Source organism: Pseudorasbora parva, chromosome 2 (genome assembly GCF_024679245.1).
Source record: "Pseudorasbora parva isolate DD20220531a chromosome 2, ASM2467924v1, whole genome shotgun sequence".
NCBI classification, from domain to species: domain Eukaryota; kingdom Metazoa; phylum Chordata; class Actinopteri; order Cypriniformes; family Gobionidae; genus Pseudorasbora; species Pseudorasbora parva.
This window is the reverse complement of record NC_090173.1, coordinates 24,839,488-24,859,294: the sequence shown is the minus strand read 5'-3', so window position 1 is coordinate 24,859,294 and position 19,807 is coordinate 24,839,488. Positions and strand designations below refer to the sequence as shown.

Sequence of the window (19,807 nt, the reverse complement as noted above, 5' to 3'; positions counted from 1 at the left end):
GTCTGGAGAAGGCGTTGTTTATATGGACCACAACCGGTAAGTGTATTTTATTATTTAAGTCGGTCCGTTTAACAGTTTATGTAACTCATTACACAAAGTGCAACGCTGTTTAGCTTTGTTAACTAACGTTAGATGGTAATTGAAACTAATCTGAAAAACTTAGCATATAAAAGTGTAGTAATTCATTCAGACACCATCGATTGTTGGTGTTTGTAATGATCAGTTTAAACTACTGAATAGACAGCTTACCATTCTGAAACATCCAGCAAAAGTCTTTCCCGAGCAGGTTGTAATCGATCCTGTTCGATATTCTCCGCGTCTGATTCAGTCTCAAATTGATAAGGCTATATAGAGTCTGGGAATCAACGTCACTGCGCGTTGCATTCTGGGCAGTCGCCGCCATGTTTTAGGTCCCGCTCAGGAGCGTACAATGATAACAAATACGAATCACTAGAGAAAAAAATGACTGTATTCATGTTAATACTTTTTAAGAACTGCTTGCACTCACTTAGAATGAATGTACTAATATTTGAATCTCTTGCGTACCTGAGCACTCAGGACATTGCACATATTCATCACATTTCATACAATCAAATCATACGGTCGTCTATCGCACCACACACAGGACTACACATTGATTTCTATTTCACAGGGTTTTTTTTTATATAGCCTAATGAAAAGCCTACAGTACTAAACAGTTTTACTGGACTTAAAAGGTACAAGATTCCTTCTACTGAGAGCAGCATTGAAGAATTTCCAGATGTGTTTACATTATTTATGGCGTACGCATATGCGGTTCAGAAATCATACATCTGTAATATATCTGTTATGAATAACAAATAAACACAAATTATAAAAACACATTTTGGGTAAGCTGTTTATTTTCATTGAGGTTTACTTTCACCTTCACCTGTTGTTTCCAAGCTGGGGTTTTTCCCCCACGCAGTTCATGAGAGCGGCTAACACAGCAAGCGTAAGTTACACCATTAGAATGTGTTTTTAACTATCTAGCACAAGTTTTTAAAATGACACTCAATTTGCGATTAGGTTTCCACTCTGTCCATGAGTGCGATTATGGCAGTTAATGACACAACACACGTTCACCATTGTAACTTTTTTTTTAGCTGAACTAGTTCTACTTTTAGAACTAAAAGCGTCAGTTTCCTATACAACACAGTATCGACAGCGGCCTCCGTGACCTAAAATCCCAAAATGCATTGCGTTGCTTACGTCACAGTCCCAGACTCTATTGACATTTTTGCAATAACATTGAGCGTGCGTATCTCCCCGTTATGGTAAGAGGCGGGACCTTTCCGGGCAACGTGCGCTTAGCTGCTGTCCAATCACTGCGCGGGCCGTTTTTAGGACAGAGGAAACAGCTCTCTACAGATAAGTAAATTGTGTGAAAAATACTGTTTTTTTACACGCGAAACATGAACTCATGTTATATTGCACACTGTAAACATAATCAAAGCTTCGAAAACACACGAAGAACGGGACCTTTAATAGCACAACTGTTTTCAACATTGATAATCATATGAAAATAAGAAATAGTAATAAAAACAATTGAACAGGAAATCAGCATATTAGAATGATTTCTGAAGGATCACGTGACACTGGGGAAATAATGCTAATGCTATGCAGCTTTTTCATAAAAGAAATAGATTACATTAAAATGTAGCAGAAAACATAGCTTATCATATCATTACTGTTTAAGCTGTATTTTAAACTGTATTTTAAATCAACTAAATTATTTGGTGTGAGGCTTATACAAATTATTAAAATATCTTATCAACCCCAAACTTTTCAACAGTACACACATACTGTATAGAGTGCAGTAGAATAGTATATAGTATACTATTCTCACTGTCATCTCATACATTTTTGCTTTTTTACCACCTTCAACTTCTCCTTCATCAAAATCGTCTCCTCTTCCTGCTTGGAGAAACACCTAAGGCTTGTTATCAATAACTCAAAATGAGTCACAATTACCATAATGACAACACCCCCCCCCCCCCCCCCCCCCAACTCCCATTGCATTCTCAATGACTCACATGATGCCACACGACAGACGGCAAAAACATAGCCAAATGGCTTTGATTTATTATTATTATTATTATTATTATTATTATTATTATTATTATTATTATTATTATTATTATTATTATAAAGGCCCCATAAAAAGCGTTTTCTTTCCTGGTGTATTTTCTATTGAAACAGAAAGTTAGGGTGGGACAAATCAGTTAAACAGCTTATGGTGTGTACTAGCACAGTGGTTCCCCAACGAGGCACATTTTGTATGTCTCTCTCATCTAACACGCCTGATTCAAATCATCAGCTTATTGCAAGACTTGAATTGAGTGTATCTGATGAGGGAGACATACAAAATATGCAGTGATGAGGGGTGAGTGTTTTTTATCATCATGTTGTTCCAAACCTACATACGTTTCTTTCTTCGGTTGAACATAAAATAAAAAATGTAAAAAATGACGTTAACCAGAAAGTTAAAGGAAACCATTGATTTCCATATGTATCAGGTTCAGAAAGTTTCCTGTTAATTGCTTATATTGTTTATTAGAATTCACCCCAAATTGTTTATTTACACACACACGCACGCACGCACACACACACACACACACACACACACACACACACACACACACACACACACACACACACATATAACTGCCTAATTGAAATGTGAGCGCTTTCCCCTTTAATTGTGATGGCATCACAAGTCGTCATTTCCTGTTCTGGCCCCTTTGCATTGGTGATGCACTGGAGAGGTGAGATTATTTTGGGCTCTTGTTATATTATTATTTTACTCATCTGCGTGGTTATTTTTGTCATTCTATTCTTTTTGAGTTAAATTTGTCTTTTATGTAGAAGCATAAGATCGCAGGGAACCGTGGAAGCCCTTTTCCGCCACAAAATAAAAACAAATTAAAAAGTATTTGTGAATTTTTATCTCAGAATTCTTTGTTTTTTTTCTCACAGATATTTCTGAGCTATAACGTCGCAATTGCATGATATAAAGTCATTGATCTGCCGTTTCCCGACACATGATGAGTTGTGAACACATTATAATGAGTATTTGAACTGTAGTTTTAGCTGATAATGATGGAATGATTGTCTTATTATCTGAGTGGCATTCATATCTGTGAGCAAACATGTTCTTGAGAGGATTTTAAGCACAAGCTTTGGTGCTGAAACAACAGAACAGACGTGAGGTGGTACGTTCATTGAAGCAGCAGAACTCTTGTTTCTCTGTCAGGTACAACACCATTCAAACAATGTGTGTGTGCGCGTGGACACATCAATATAACCATGACATTGAGGGTTGAACTGAAGTGGTAACAGAACAGCCTAGATCAATTCATTTATTTTTTTCAAATATTATCAAAACCAAGCACATGGAGGTCAATAAAGTTAATTCTCCAACAAAATCTTGCATTACAGTATATCCTGATGCGTTATTAATGATACGCTATTAATGATATAGGATCCCAGAACAGCGCCACACTCAGGTGACTTTATGTATAGCGACAGATCACAGCACTGTAACATTTTTTGGTTGTTTTTTGTTGGTTTAACTTAAAAAAGTAAGTAACCTGGTTGCCTTAAAATGTTGAGTTTATTGAAATTAAAAATTTGAGTTGATAGAATAAAGGACATTTGTTTAATAAATAGAAACTCAAAATATTATTGTATCTGAACCACATAAAAAATTTGATAAATCAGGAAAATAGCACTATTTGGTTTCGCTGCATCATCAGAAATAAAACACACACAATTACCCAATATGCTTACAAAATCTTTTAATAATATTTTAATAATGGTTGTCGAATCTCAAAATATGTTCATTGTATTAACTCAAAATTTTAATTTCAATAAACTCAAAATTTTAAGGCAACCAGGTAACTATTTTTCTAAATAATTTTTTACAGTGAGGCTACTGGACGTGTCATTACTGAACACACTCGTTCTCTAAGGAAATCGTGAATTACAGCACATTCTGAGGGTGGTGGTGTTCTGGGGATCATATTTCCATAATAACATATCAGAATATGTTCAATGAACGTACCACCTCACGTCTGTTCTGTTGTTTCAGCACCAAAGCTTGTGCTTAAAATCCCCTCAAGAGCGCGTTTGCTCAGAGATATGAATGCCGCTCAGATAATAAGACAATCATTCCATCATTATCAGCTAAAACTACAGTTCAAATACTCATTATAATGTGTTCACAACTCATCATGTGTCGGGTCGCGGCAGATCAATGACTTTATAACACCCAATTGCGACTTTTTATCTCAGATTTCTGACTTTATAACTTGCAATTGCGAAAAAAAAGTCAGAATTCTGAAATAAGTTGCAGTTTCTTTTTTTCTTTAGTGGTGGAAACAGGCTTCCATAGAGAACAGACCAGTTACACATAGTATATGTTTTTTATACTATGGAAGCCAATGGCTACTTTATTCAAAATATCTTTTGTGTTTTGACAGAAAAAAAAACTTGAGGGTCATTAACCGATGATTAAATGTACATTTTTGGGTGAACTATCCATTTAACCGACATAGACTAATAGCCACAAAACTTAAATTATGATTTGTGGAGTCTAATCCGATTCTCTATTTAGATAGTTACACACATCATATCCTGCACTGTCAGCCTTTGTGATTGGATTTTTTTTCGTTTAATACATTTCTGAGGTGTTATCTGTCCTGATCTGGCTCTGCACTTGTCAACATCAGAGCAGCTCTTTTCAAACTGCAAAGCCCACATGGGCTCACCTCCAAATAAGCTTGTGCATTCACTCACTGCTTCTCTTTTCCTCTCGCCCATGCCTCTTTATGCAACCTTTAGCTCTGTGACTCAGTTGCTCAGCTCTTTTTCCTTAGTTCTTTTTTTCCTTCTTCTGCTCAGCTGTTTACCATCTGCTGCCTAAAGCAGTGCTCTTGTCCTTTTTTTAATCGCCCTGCTAATCATCCATTAGGTCTCTTTAAACACACCAACCGGCCAGACGCTTACATTGCTAGCGGCTGGAAAGGAAAGGAAACTGTTACATAATGTACCAGCAGGGGCTAACTGGACCCTGCTGACCAGCTAAACCCTGACCCCCCGATAACACGCACACACATGCTCCTTGTGAGATTCATTCATGCGTTATAATCATTCATCTTACATGCTGCAATTTATACTGTACAATCACTTTCCTTTTTTCAATGTTTTAAAAATGTTACTCCTAGTTGAACATCATATTTTACTGAGATTAGGTAGCATTTTTTATTAAATATTAAAAAGTTATTAACATTGGTGCAGCCCACTAATAGCATTAGGGCATCCAACACCAAGAAAGCACACTACGACCAACAATACAGCCATTTGGTGACCTGCAGTAAATAAATTCAAGGGGAATGCCCTGTTACACAGTCTATAACAGCATTCTCATTGTGATTGCTAAGGCGTGTTCATTTTTAAAACTATTCAAACCAATTATGTTTTGGTCCCTGAGCAAATGTTTTAAGGTGTGTTTGTTTTTTCTTCCTTTTTTATGGTGTCTCTACCAATGAATCAATGAGCTATATATAATCGATTACATTTTTTAATTGCAATTAATCGCTTGAATGTCATGAGTTAACTTGCAATTAATCACAACTTAATCACACATTTTTATCAGTTGTAAATGTATCTTAATTTAATGTTTCAAGTTTTTGAAATAGTCTAATCAACGTTGGTTTAGACAAATATGCATGTTTTATCCAAATGTACATTTATTATTAGTGAAACCATTAGTGAAGACTAGACATGTACCAAAGGTCATAGATGTTTTTCAATGTTTTTCATGTCTCTTAAGCCTATAAGCTTAAAAATTCAGAATAAGCAGTGATTTCTCTCATTTTAAGAATAGAAATAAATGGAGTTTACACTGGCAGTTTAATTCAGAACAGGGCAGAGTTCATATGAAAAATGGGTAATGTGAAAGCTGTCATGCAGACCTGTGAGCACACCAGTACCACATACTTGGAGGAGGATGTCTATAGTCTATATTCCATGAGTAGGAATATAATGTGGAGTCTTTAAGAGCTACGTGCTATATTGAAATGCCAGTATTTTACATGTAAAAAACACATGTACTGTCATTTGTGTTGGTGTTAATGATTTACCTCGGATATGAGTGAGAGGGAGCTTGCAGTGCATTTGCGCATTACACTGAGATGTGCTCAGTGTAAAAATGCACTTTTCTTTTGACCTGGAGTCTAATAAAAGTGAGACAGAAAATATTGTAGCTTATGTAGGCTATAACTGCACTTGTTTCAGAATAGTAATTTTAATGTTAACCCCTTTTCCATCCCTATTAATGTTTGCTGCTGCAGCTTTTACGTCTATGGCTTGTCTCAGTTTCCCCAACTACAGGCTAGGCCACGGATCAAACAGAAAGTGTGCGTTATTTGCACGTTAATAAAAATGAGTGCTATTACAATGAATTTGTGTTAATGTGTCAATTTTGGCAGCTCTTATAGTGTATATATATATATATATATATATATATATATATATATATATATATATATATATATATATATATATATATATATATATATATATATATACACACACACACACAATGTGAGGAAAATAAGTGTTTGAATACCCTGCTATTTTGTAAGTTCTCCCACTTGGAAATCATGGAAGGGTCTGAAATTGTCATCATAGATGTCTGCATAATTAAAGTGAATTTGCAGCATAACTTTAGGTAATTATTATAGTTTAACTATAAAGTAAGTACATGTAGGTTTAAGGGAGCAATATGTAATATTGGGGGAATAAAGGGGTAAATATCAGCAAAAAAATAACAAATGATTTATACTGCAAGTATTTTTTAATTAAGGGGTAATTATCCGTGTAGTTATGGGGTAAGTATGAATGTGCGGGCTGTAAATTAAAGTGGCTCTTGTTCCCACTTGTTTCATGTAGTTATAGGGTAAGTAAAATAAAAACACATACACAATCTTTTAATTTAAAGCCTGCACATTCATGCTTACCCCATAACTACACTGATAATTAACCCCTTAATTTAAAAATATTTACAGTATAATTACCCCTAATTAAAAATACTTACAGTATAAATAATTTGTTAATTTTCCTGATAGTTTCTCTTTATTCCCCCAATATTACATATTGTTCCCTTATACCTACGCGTACTTACTTCATAGTTACACTATAATTACTGAATATAATTAAGTTATGCTGTAAATTCACTTTAATTATGCAGTACTTTCCGGGCCGTAATCTAAAGCGTTACCAACAAACTCCTTCTCTCAGTTAGAGTATTGAAGATGGGTCGAGGCTGAGTCTTCCAACATGGCAATGAACTGAAGCACACAGCCAGGATAACCAAGGAGTGGCTCTGTAAGGAGCATATCATGGTTCTGGCGTGGCCTAGCCAGTCTCCAGACCTAAACCCAACAGAAAATCTTTAGAGGGAGCTCAAAGGGAGCTGATCTGTGTGGAGGAGTGGGCCAAAATCCCTCCTGCAGTGTGTGCAAACCTGGTGAAAAACTACAGGAAACGTTTGACCTCTGTAATTGCAAACACAGGTTACTGTACCAAATATTAAGATTTTCTCAGGTGTTCATATACTTATTTGCAGCTGTATCATACAAATAAATAGTAAAAAAAATCATACATTGTGGTTTCTGGATTTTTTATTTTTTTTAGATAATGTCTCTCACAGTGGACATGCACCTACGATGACAATTTCAGACCTCTCCATGAATTCTAAGTAGGAGAACTTTCAAGATAGCAGGGTGTTCAAATACTTATTTTCCTCACTATATGTGTATAATAATAATTTATTTTTTGGTATTGGTAATTATTTTAACACTAGAGCAAAAACAGGAAATATGAAGGGCATGATGTGAGCTGGACTCTTAATGTGTTCTCTCAAAAAGCCTGTGAAAAGCTACATGTGTTAAAAAAAAAAACACAAAAGTTGGGAAAAAAGAAAGAAAGAAAACTACCATTATTTCCTCACCATCAGGACATTACAATCTTGTATGACTTTCTTTCTCCTGTGGAACACACTCAGATATTTTAAATAATGTTCCAGCTGTTTTAGTCCACATGTTGTAAAGGTAGAATGAAGCGATGCAAGTGACACTTTGGGCCCTATCACACACCCAGCCCAATGCAACGCCAGACCCGATGCAAGTGTTTTTGGCTAGTTTCAGCCGGACGCAGTTATCATTTTCATGTCCAGGGCTAGTTTGATTAAAATAGGTCCCTCTGTATGATAAACAAAGGGTGTCAAGTGTATGCCTATTTTTAAGACCGATCACACGAAAATGCCTCTCAATAATACGAGTGTGCAATGTAGTGTAATTGTGCATATGGAACGCGGTTTTTACATGCATTAAGCGGTTTTTGCCGTGTATATGACTAGCTCTTGGGTAGGGTGTGGGGGGTTTGTGCATATAATACGCATATTATGTGTAACAATAGTGGTTTTGAGTTCTAAAACAAGTTTTGCAACTATCATTGCCATACTCATTAAAGTCCAAATTTATTTAGGATTCCATAAACAAGTCACTGGTGCGTAAAGACCTCAGACAAATTAATACTCAATGAATAAATGGAATTTACTGTTGAACACATTGTGGTTTTACCACACAGTTATATTAAAGAGAATCTCGCTCCTCTAATTGAGCCTGAACCACTGAGCTATTTTTTTTTCATTTTTATTGTCTTTCCCCTCCTCTGTTTATCACATCTAGCATTTTCTTTCTTTCTCAACCCATCGTAATCCACATGAAAGCTGAGTGTAGGATTAGAGAGCTGGTCAGTCTAGACAGCCGTTACACTTTCAGTACCAATGCCTCCAGCTGCGTTCCTCTCCTCCCAGGAGTGTTTCATCTGGCAAAAAACACATATTGTGTTCTTCCACCCGAAGTGTTTAGCATGCTGTGCTGTCTTTCATAGCTCACTTTAAGTTGTAGAAGAAGTGAATAAAGGCAATACCAAATGAAGTCTATAGGCTGATGTGTTTGATTTAGTTACAGATCTTATTAATAAAAGGCGGAGGAACATCCCTGTCAAAAGGTGCAGAAAATTACAGCGAAAATGACATATTCTATGAATCATATCCTTAAAGGAAGTGTATGTAAGATTGTGGCCAAAACTGGTACTGCACTCAGTTTCAAATGACTGTAGAGCGGTGTATCCCCTCTCCCTCTCCCCCTCCCCCTGACTCGAGGTTGCCAGATTGGCTGCAGGATCAGTAGGAACGGCTGCAGCTGTGGTAACTAGAGCAGATCTGGCAACCCAGATGCCCAAACACTACTGACTTCATGATTGGTAGATAGGTGGAGGGCGGAGCTTCAGGCCAAAACACAACATGTCAACATCAACATCAGTTGAGGGCTGCAACAACAACTTTATAATGACAATATCCTGGCCGGACTACTGTTGTCAGTGATATAAGTATTTGAAATGAACATGATTCTTAATGTCTAGTGACATATCAGGGCCATTTTATGATTCATTGAAATACATTTCTCACATACAGTTCTTTTAAGTTCTCAAGGAGGACAAATCAATTATACAATCCAATTAATCCCATTCAGAGATGCTCTCATTTTGTCTCTTGATTCGTAGTTTTGTTGAAGTTTCCTTGACCAAAAATGAACAGCTGCACGACTTTTATGTGCAGTAACCATTCACAAAAAAAGAACAAATGACTCCTTTTCCTTGTTTGTGTTGCATCTTTAGCTTGTGTATTAATCTAGTTTTCTAAACCTGGTATGTGCGCTGCAAATAGTGTGGCTCTTATTGTGACTATAAAATGCAAACATATTGACAATAAGTAAATTTATCAGACATATTCAGTGTGTTGACATTATTTCCCCTGAAACGGCTCCCGCTGTTAGCAGCTCCTCCCCTTTTTCAACAGCCAATAGCATTTCATTAATACCAGTTGGAATAGAGACTTTCTGTAAAGCCAGAGTTTCCTATACTAATATTTAACCGTTTATCATCATAAGCTCCTCCATATCGCTTTGAAATACAACATTCTGTGCAGAATTCAAATGGGTCCGACATGTTTTGTTGTCTCCGCCGACTCGCCCATATGATCCACGCTGCGCTCTCGTGTCCCTAGTCTAACTTTAGACGAGAGCCCTTGGTGTGTGTGCGTGCTGCTGCGCCGGTGCGTGAAACTAGCGTGAAACTAGAATTCATTTGGTTCAACTGAAAGCTATTTTGCACTGTCTGGCCAACTGACTGATTTCAGCCACAACTTCAGCGTCTGTTTATAGTGTAGGGGGCGGGACACTTCAATTTCTAGAGAGCATTTGATTGGACGTGATGTGATGAGAAGATAAAGTCTGCAATATCTGTGATTCATTTTAACGGAAGTGAGAGACTGTAAGTTTTGAATGCTTATATTTCCTATATGTGAATCGTATTATTGTTTTGGAACACACCAGCTTATTCATAACTTTAAGGCTAACATTGTCAAATAAGCAACCAAAAAAAAATCCTTTTTGATTTCAGGGGGCCTTTAAAGTTGCAGATTTTAAAACAAGGAAAGTGTAAGAAGTGATATTAAGTAATTTTATAGTAATTAATTTTTATTATTTTACTTTAAAAAACATTTAAAAAAATGTGAACCTTTCTCTCTCGTTTAGCTTTTTCACTTACTCTTGATGAGGTCAAGCCTGCAAGCTTGTTGGAGAAATCTGGCCACAGATCAATGTCTGAAGTCAACTTTTTCCCAACAAATTGGGAGTAAAGGAGACAGTGATAGCAAGAGAGAGAAAGTGAGAGAGAAAGGCAGATGAAGAAGACAGAAATTGAGATCAGGTTATAGGAACAGGGGGTAATGGTGTAGTTGGTCCTCCTCACCCCTCCTCCCTTGAACCAGCCTTTCACATTCATCCTTTTTCTGGGAGAAAAAAAAAAAGAAATAGAAAGAAAATGAGAGTGAAGTCTGAATAGATTAAAATCAATATGTCTACCTGCTTTTTTATTTTTGTTCATTATTAATCTGGGGCTGAGATGCTTCTCCAGGGAGATGTGGGAGAAATGGGATTTACTAGCAGGGCCTCCTGTGCCATGAAGGTTTGAGCCGCACAAGTGAAATAAGGGCTGAAAAAGAAAGAAAAGGATGCAAAGAGATGAAGATTTCTGACATGCCAAGATCTCAGCTTGTCTAAAAAGGGATGTGACTGATTGATTAATTGATCATACAGGCATTATAGAATTACTTATGCCTTTGGAAAAAAGTGACATCACTTGAATCAGAATAGTGTATCCAGACTGGAGTGTTTACTCCTCAGAGAAGGATGGGAAGAAGAACAAAGCTTTTAGCTGGTGAAAACCACGTTGCATCATTCAGCACAGGGACACAGCAAAGAGTGTGTGTAGCACTAACAGTATAAGCAGTAGCATTTGTCAGTTGTTTTTAACCCATTAAGAAACAAGTGTTTTAAGCAAATCTTACAAACTGATCTGAGATGAACAGCAAGCCTGTAATATAAATCATTGTCACACTGCAGCAGTCAATTATAGCAATGCAATCCAAAATCATTCCCACTGGACATCGTAACAAAATAAACCCTGACCGAGGGATTAGGACATGCTGCAATAAAATAAAATATATCAAAACAACTTCAATATGTGAGAAGAACTTGCAAAAATGGTGCAAGAGATTAGCACATAGATGTAGGAAATCAGTTACCTGGGACATGCAGTTTAGTGGTCATTATACAAAAATATTTGTATAATATATAATATGTCTGATAACCTTTCATAAGCTTTAGGCATAATTTAACAAAACTTTCAGCACATATCACAGTCATCAATATGGCTGATGAATACAAAGGCTCGTCAAGGCAGGTGTTTCTATGCAGAATAATGCAATTTAATATTTATACTTCCAATTAGCCAGCATGACATTGACGCAAGACTTGCTCTGCGTAGCTGCTGTGCAGATTAGCAGATCTGCAATGGAGCTAATGCAGAATTATTCAGTGTATAGAGGCATTACACGCTCGTCAAGGCCAGTTATTAATCCACACGTTCTTTTATAGGGACCTCTTTTATAGAGCACAAAGAAGTCCATGCAAGATCCAAGCAAAGTGACTGAGCGCCTGAAAAAAATACAGGCACGACTAAAAAAGACTGAATTAGCCAGAGCGTGTTGCGCTAATCCGTACTGTATAAAATGGAGTCTGCCTTATCAAGATTGGAGATAGGCATTTAGAGTAAAGTAAAATGAGTATCAGGCATGAGTAAGCCTGATTAAGCCGGAATAAGCCGGAATAAGACAAGATGAGATGGGCGTGAAGCATCAGAGTGGGCTGAAGGATCAGGGTTGAGACAGGGCAGCATGCATTATGGAAGAGAGATCCTTAAGCTCAGTGGATCAGGCCTGCTAGACAGTGAGAACAGACTCATACACACACACACACACACACACACACACACACACACACACACACACACACACACACACACACACAGCCTGAATATATATGCTTATATCGTCTGGCAGCGGGATCTCTCACACACACAAGGATAGGCAGAATCCTCAAACACTGACTACGACTGCATACATTTACTGTGAGGGTGGACTGGCATATATTCGGGTTGGAATATATAAGTCCAACCCGCTGAGAAATAAAGGTGGGTTTCAAATAAGGTCTCTAAAGGCTCTATACCTTATTCTCGTCTTTCCTTCATTCACTGTTTTTTTCTTGTTACACTCGGCATACAAAACCACCATCATTTACCTACTCATAAGTAAATCCACATATCTCTTTAATATCTCAATTGTTGTTTTGTATATAACTAGAATAAGCATAATGGTAATAGGATTTTTGTCCTGAGAAATATATCTGAGTAATATACCAGATTTCAATATGAACCCAGACATTTCACAACATTGTCAAACCAGGCGAAGGCATCAGATATGCCATCCACAACAACTTTATAGCTCTAAACTCTAACTATATCAAATGTCTCATTCATGTCTGTTTATCATGTCTGGCTTGTTTGCCAAGACATTATCCATTAAGTTTACACACGTTTGCCTTAACCCTTAAACACAACAAAATGTGTAATTCAAAATATGGGTAAAAACGCCTGTGAAAAATCAATATGGTGATTTCCTTTATGTTCATCTTCCTACATTTGAAATGAACCAAACATCACTTTACACAATCTATGTAACTTATTCAAAATCATGCTAACATTTACATATAGTAATTGTTAATTTCCCTATAAAAAGAGCATGTAAAACAAATTGTCTGTAAAAAAAAAAAAATATTTCATCGAATACTACATTGAAGTACACCGTCCAAATACACCGTTGGTTTCCAAAAATGAATCAAACTTGGCAACGCTACAAAAAAACAGTTCGCCTTGAGGAATCAACACAAAATATAGGCACAATTAAAACTGTCCTTTCTTTGAACCCACCTCAGGTTCAGAGACACTTGGCACTCTAGAGGCCAGTCTCAGTTATATTTATATGCCCTGGAACAGATGGAGGTGAAGACAAGAGGTCACATGACTATAGGTAGTGTGAGATGGCATCAGTTGACTTGGACACCATTGGAAGTGGGAATTAATTTTCTTGGTTGCAGGCCATGTTGCCACAACTCGCAAGGTCTCTGCAACCCAGAAACCTGGAAGTGAGTTCCGTCTCTGGTGAAGACAGAGAGCTTCTGTACCGCATGAAACTGTTTCCTAGAAATGAATGTCTTTTGGGGGAGTTTTCACTTTGAACCTGACCATGCGGATACAATGCAGCTCAGGCCCATGGCTCAGAGAAACAGACCAAACAGAATTTACAGCTCATCAGATAATAAACAATACATCAAAGCATCATTGTTCTCTGACACTCTGCAACACACACACACACACACACACACACACACACACACACACACACACAAAGTGTCACATCCAACTGTTTGATCCAAGGTATGAGAGCTCTTGTTGGATTATCTGAGTATGAGGTGTTTCAAATAGATCATTACATCCCGTAATTACCAGTTACACCCACTTTGGGGCTCTTCACCAATCCATGAGCCCACATTAAGAGGCATTTCTTCCACCTCCACTACTCTCTATATACAATTCAAACACTGAGACACACACACACACACGCACGCACACACGCACGCACGCACACGCACACACACACACACACACACACACACACACACACACACACACACACACACACACACACACACACACACACACACTTATCTAACAACATCCTTCTCTCCTCGTGGACTACTTCCATCTAACCCCAGACCTGTTTTGTCTCTCTGCTGATCTTTTTCTTCTTTTTTTCTTGTATTGTGGCTTTGCTTGATGAATAAAATGTTGAAATATATAATAATACTAATAATAATAATAATACAAAGTTAATTTGAGTAAAAAATATGTGTTGCCCTCTCTTCAAAACTGTTTCTTGAGGATGGAGGAGTTAATATCTAATGATTTTACTCTCTTAGTCAAATTAGCTTTGGGAGACCTAGAGATCTCCAGTAAAAACAGATAAGCCATAAAGGGATCAAATCATTCCCATGCAATATCTAAAGCAATATAGTGAACCAGTGAGTGTAGAGGACAGGTCAGGTCACAGAGATGAATTCCTGTTGACGGGAGTCTAATGTGGCCTGGACATTTGTGTGAGGTGTCAATGACGCTTTGCCGTGGGCGAATGTTGATTCAAGTGCTAATGATGTTTCCCTTTTAGCAGTTCTTTTTTATCCTTTCAAGTCAGTCATTCGAAGCATGCTATATTGCAAGGCAAGCACTGCATTAAAATTCCTCTTCTTTTTATTAGTGTTTACAAGGCAGCATTGTACTGATATTTCTCAAACATTGTATTAATCTTCATCTTCTCGACAGATTCCTGCAGTCAATTAAGTTTGAACAGATCAACATACAGTATATTCAATAATTTGAGTCTATTCAAACTTTGTTTTGCAGATTTCAGCTTTAGTTGCGCAACCTGTTTCGGCTTTTAAAAACTTCACATAAGTAACTTCATTTTTGCAGAAACAAAGTCTAAACCCTAAGCATACATAAACTTCAACAATATTCTTTTGCTGCAAATACCGCTATTTCCTCTGGGAAATGCAAATCTAGTTTCTATTCAAATTCCTGTCTGTGTAACCTCCTCCCTCTTTAAATGTCATCATCTCTATTACACTTTCACTTACCAGCTCACTCTTGCTCTTGTTTTCTTTCCTCCAGCTGGCTCTAGGACAGGAAGATACCCACTTGTCGTCTTCTTCCTTCCCCTCGTCTACGTCGAAGTCCTCCTCCCCAGCCGACTCCTCCAAAACTCTGGGGGTTCTGGGCTCTCAGGGTTCGATTTCACCCCTGAGCCGCTGGGTCATGCACAGCCGTGGCAGAGCTGCCAACACATCCACAATGGAGCTGCCCTATCGTTCTCCTGTGCCCTTTTCCAAACAGGAATTTTGGGAAATGCTGGGTAGCGACTTCCTCAAACCTGACACGGACGCGTCAGGGAACTCCCGTGTCAAGCGCCGCCCCCCAATCGTCAAAACAGGCAAATTTAAGAAGATGTTCGGCTGGGGAGACTTCTACTCTAACATCAAGACGGTGCGCCTCAACCTGCTCATCACGGGTAAGATCGTGGATCATGGGAACGGCACCTTCAGCGTCTACTTCCGTCACAATTCCACCGGCCAGGGGAACATCTCAGTCAGCCTGGTACCTCCAGTGAAGGCTGTGGAGTTCGACTTGGAGCGCCAGAGCGTGGTCTACCCTAAAGACTCAAAGATCTTCAACTGCCGCATAGACTACGAGAAGGTGGACCGCAGCAAACGCACCTCGCTCTGCAACTACGACCCCTCCAAGACCTGCTTCCAGGAGCAGACACAAAGCCACGTTTCCTGGATCTGCTCCAAACCCTTTAAGGTCATTTGCATCTACATTTCATTCTACAGCACAGACTACCGACTGGTGCAGAAGGTCTGTCCAGACTATAACTACCACAACGAGATGCCCTACCTACCCTCAGGGTAGAGCTGTGGGGAGCAGTTGACTAGAGGGACGAGGAGGGCTGGATGGGGGAAGGAGATAGTGTATGGGGGATCGGTTATATTACGGATGTGAGGATGAATACGAAATGCTAATTTGGGACGGGGGTTTTAAAGGACACAGCTAAGGCCTTCAGCTAAAGACTCTTCAGAAACTTATCATTGAGCTGTTATGGAACACCCCCTCATGACTTAAAAATTACAGGTCGTTCAAAAGGTGAATGTATAGTATTTAATGTGCTGAAGTCGATGTCTTGAAGAACCTCTTAAGCAACCTGGCAAATGTGACCTGCAAAAACACATATATGCAAAACCAAATGGTCAGGTCCAGGTGCTCTGTGTGGGAGGGTCCGCTACATCAGTCCGAGTCCATGATTGGCTGCGCTAATCAGTGCCCAGTGTTTTGGTCTTCTAATTAATACCTAGGAACAGTAAATCACACTAGTCACCATAGGCTACTATGCAGAGGTGGAAGTTTTTTAGCAACTATGGTTCTTTAACATCCATGGAACCATTGCACAAAACTGTTCATTGAAAGGTTATTTAGGGAACCAAAAATATATTAGCTTATACAACCCAACACAAGACATTAACACACAACATGTCTCACTGACACCTTTTTCCACCCCTGTAAATAAAAACAGTAAAGAATGACACAGAAAAAAAGTTAGAGCTATAGGGACAGAATGCAGTTTAGCAAGTCTAAGAGCAAAATAACCAGAGTGAACAAAAAGATAAAAGCCTCCCCCTTAATATCAAAGAAAAAAACAAAACAAAAGCAGGACAGAAAGCACTTTAATTAAAAATACAGCACCTAAAAAGAGATGTTGAGTCTGCATCGAGCCCGATCGCTCTATTGTTACAGAAGAGCAGAAAAGAGGTTTTTTCTTTGGTCAGGATTTCTGACTTTGTGCTGTGATAACTGTTCTGCTGAACGCACGATTGCTTCGTCCTTGTCTGAACATCACCTCATAGTCAGCTGGTTTATCGTTTAGAAAGAGGAAAAAAAAAAACAAGTTAATTCTGCACAATTTAATCACACTCCTAAATGGGAGAGCTTGCAGTACATTTTGAGATTTGCCTTGCCAAGGTCTTCTCTGGATGTAAAATTACCACATTACATGAGCAGAATTCAAGCTGACCTTCAATGAACACAGTGTTTATTGATAGTTATTGTGAAGGGAAGTCATTAATATATAATTCACGTGGATTTAGATAAAACAAGGGCAGACCTTTTATGTTACCGGCCAAATCAAGACAGGAGGATAAATGAGGGAAGAGGAAAGACAGAGAGGAAGGAAGGATGGAAGGAAGGAAGGTAAAAACAGCAGTGGGTGTTATGATGTCTGCAGTGACAAACATGTGAACATGACTGAGTGAACAGGAGAAAATAGTTTATGAAAGGGGGAAATAGGTGACGCACAACATGAGCAAACTAACAGGAGATGGACCAGGAACAAACAGAAGAAGGGACAGAATGCATATAGATGATGGGAAGAGGAGACGAGCATGAAAAAAGACTGAAAAACAAACTCAGGATGCTAAATAGAGTATTATAAAAGCACAATATGGAACATCAAAGTGTCGTCTCACCAAGAGAGTTGGGGGGGGGGGGGGGGGGGGTGGAAGCTTTTTATGAGCCCATGAATAAAAATATATATATATATTTTTTTGCCTGAAGTTAAATTCAGTATGGTGAATATATCCCTGTGGGTTTCCACACAATTTAGAGAGTTACGAAGACGAAAATATCCTGCTGGATAGATCAGTTTAACCATGTTCTTAAAAGACATACTATTTATCTCCCGCTATTCTAAAATGTATTGTTTTACATGCAAGCAAAGCAGTAAACACCTTGAAAATAGCCTGTGTATTACTGTCATTGTGTGAAGCATGTAGGGTCCAAAATTACCTGACATGATCACCAGCAGGTCATCGGGAAACTTGTGCCATCATATACAAGCTGGTATGACTATAAATAATCAAAAAGCACACATGAAGTTGAGCAAAAACATTAGATATCAATGATGGTCATTACAAGATGGTCGCAACTTAGTAGATGGTTTGATTATACATCACTTTAATCTGTCATTCTTACAATCCATGCTGCAAAAGTGCTTTTCGTTTTGTACCCTGTAATTGTTAAAGCAGCTGAAGAAGAGTCACCTGTGACTCCTCTAACAGGTCTGTGTCTGACCTGTGCAAGTGAACGTTTGATCCAGACTGTGGTCCTTTGATCCGTCTCTGTTGCTTCTTAAATATGCAACCATGTCGAAATGTTTGGCCAGTCTGGTCATATCAAATTTGCCTCAGTCTAATTCCCAGAACAGACACGTGAAAATAAAACACCTCTGTCAGTGCTGCAGGCTTTGCCCAGTGCAGCATGTCTGGCCTGCCCTGCTGGTGAACTGAGCGCTGGGGCTCTCTCTTCTCCCTCAGGCGCTAGTCTGGACTGAGCTTCCTAATCTCCTGCAGCTTAACTACACTACCGCCTGCACACACACACACGCACAGAGAGAGAGAGAGAGAGAGAGAGAGAGAGAGAGAGAGAGAGAGAGAGAGAGAGAGAGAGAGAGAGAGAGAGAGAGAGAGAGAGAGAGAGAGAGAGAGGCGCTCACGTAATGGTGTAATTGCTCAACTTGAGGGAATCTTTCATTCTCTTTTTTCATTAGTTCTTTTTCTGTTCGTTCTTTTTCAATCGTTCGACTTCATTGTTTGTTTCATTCATTTTCATTCCTTTTGGTCTTACTCTTTCATTTGTTCATTCTCATTTCTTTTTCATTCATTCTTTTATTTGTTCAGTCTCTGTCAATCGGTCAAATTCATTTTGTTTGTTTCATTTATTGTTTCTCTCCTATTAGTTCATTCTTTTCCTTCCGTTAGCTCGTCTACATTAGTTTTTTACATTTATTTGTTATCTTTTCTTTGTAGTACTCTTTTTTACTTTCATTTGTTATCATCCTTCCATCTTTCACTTTCTTTTTGATTCTTCCTCCCTTCTTTCCTACTGCTCTCTCTCTTTCTTTTAGTCTGAAAGAGAAAGAGTATTTATTTTTCATTCATTCTTTTTAATTTCTTCACTTCCTACGACTTTGTTTACTTCCTTTTCACTTGTTCTTTTTTCCTTCTTTTTATCGCTTTCTTCCATTCAATCTTACCTCCTTCTCTTTTTCCCCACTCTTTCTCTTTCTGACTGATCCTCCAAGAAACAGTTTCAGCAAACCCCTGGTGGTTCCCTTCACTCCTCTCATGGTCACAGGAAGCTCTGGATCCCTCCTTTATACTACACTCACACTTAGCTAACAACAGAACATTAAGTGTTCCCCTGGCGCTCTCGTAAGAGAGTTCACTGACGATTGTGTGTCTATATTAAACCGCTGAACATGAGCACAGCAGTGCTGCACAAAAACGTACCGTTTAGAAATCAATTTTAATTTGCTTCTAATTGCTTTCAGGTAATAGTCCCACTTTGAATGCTACTTACCCACAAAGCTGGCTGCAAATCTGTTTATACCCATACATGAGGCAGTGCCCTATAGGAATAAATACCATTATATCCAAGGGAAATGCCTCCGAAACAACTCAGAATCTCCCTCTGTCTGCATAAGAGGGATAAGAAGACTACACTGTCACGCACTGCTGGGCGTTGCCAAGGCAAGGATAAAAGTTGAAGTGGAGGAACTCTTCAGTTGTCATAGCGACAGTCTCTTTGGCTGGCC

The 19,807-nt window shown here is 38.4% G+C and overlaps 1 protein-coding gene across 1 annotated transcript in view; it reads left to right on the top strand.

Annotated features, from left to right (window-relative positions):
* The window catches only part of LOC137038390 (neurexophilin-1), a 40,127-nt gene extending 21,174 nt beyond the window's left edge, over nucleotides 1-18,953 (top strand). Inside the window, exon 2 of the mRNA XM_067412910.1 lies at nucleotides 15,277-18,953. Within this exon, the coding sequence (XP_067269011.1) occupies nucleotides 15,277-16,074 (798 nt within the window). The 3' untranslated portion in view covers nucleotides 16,075-18,953. The remainder of the gene's footprint in view (nucleotides 1-15,276) is intronic.
* The last annotated feature ends 854 nt before the right edge of the window (nucleotides 18,954-19,807 follow it).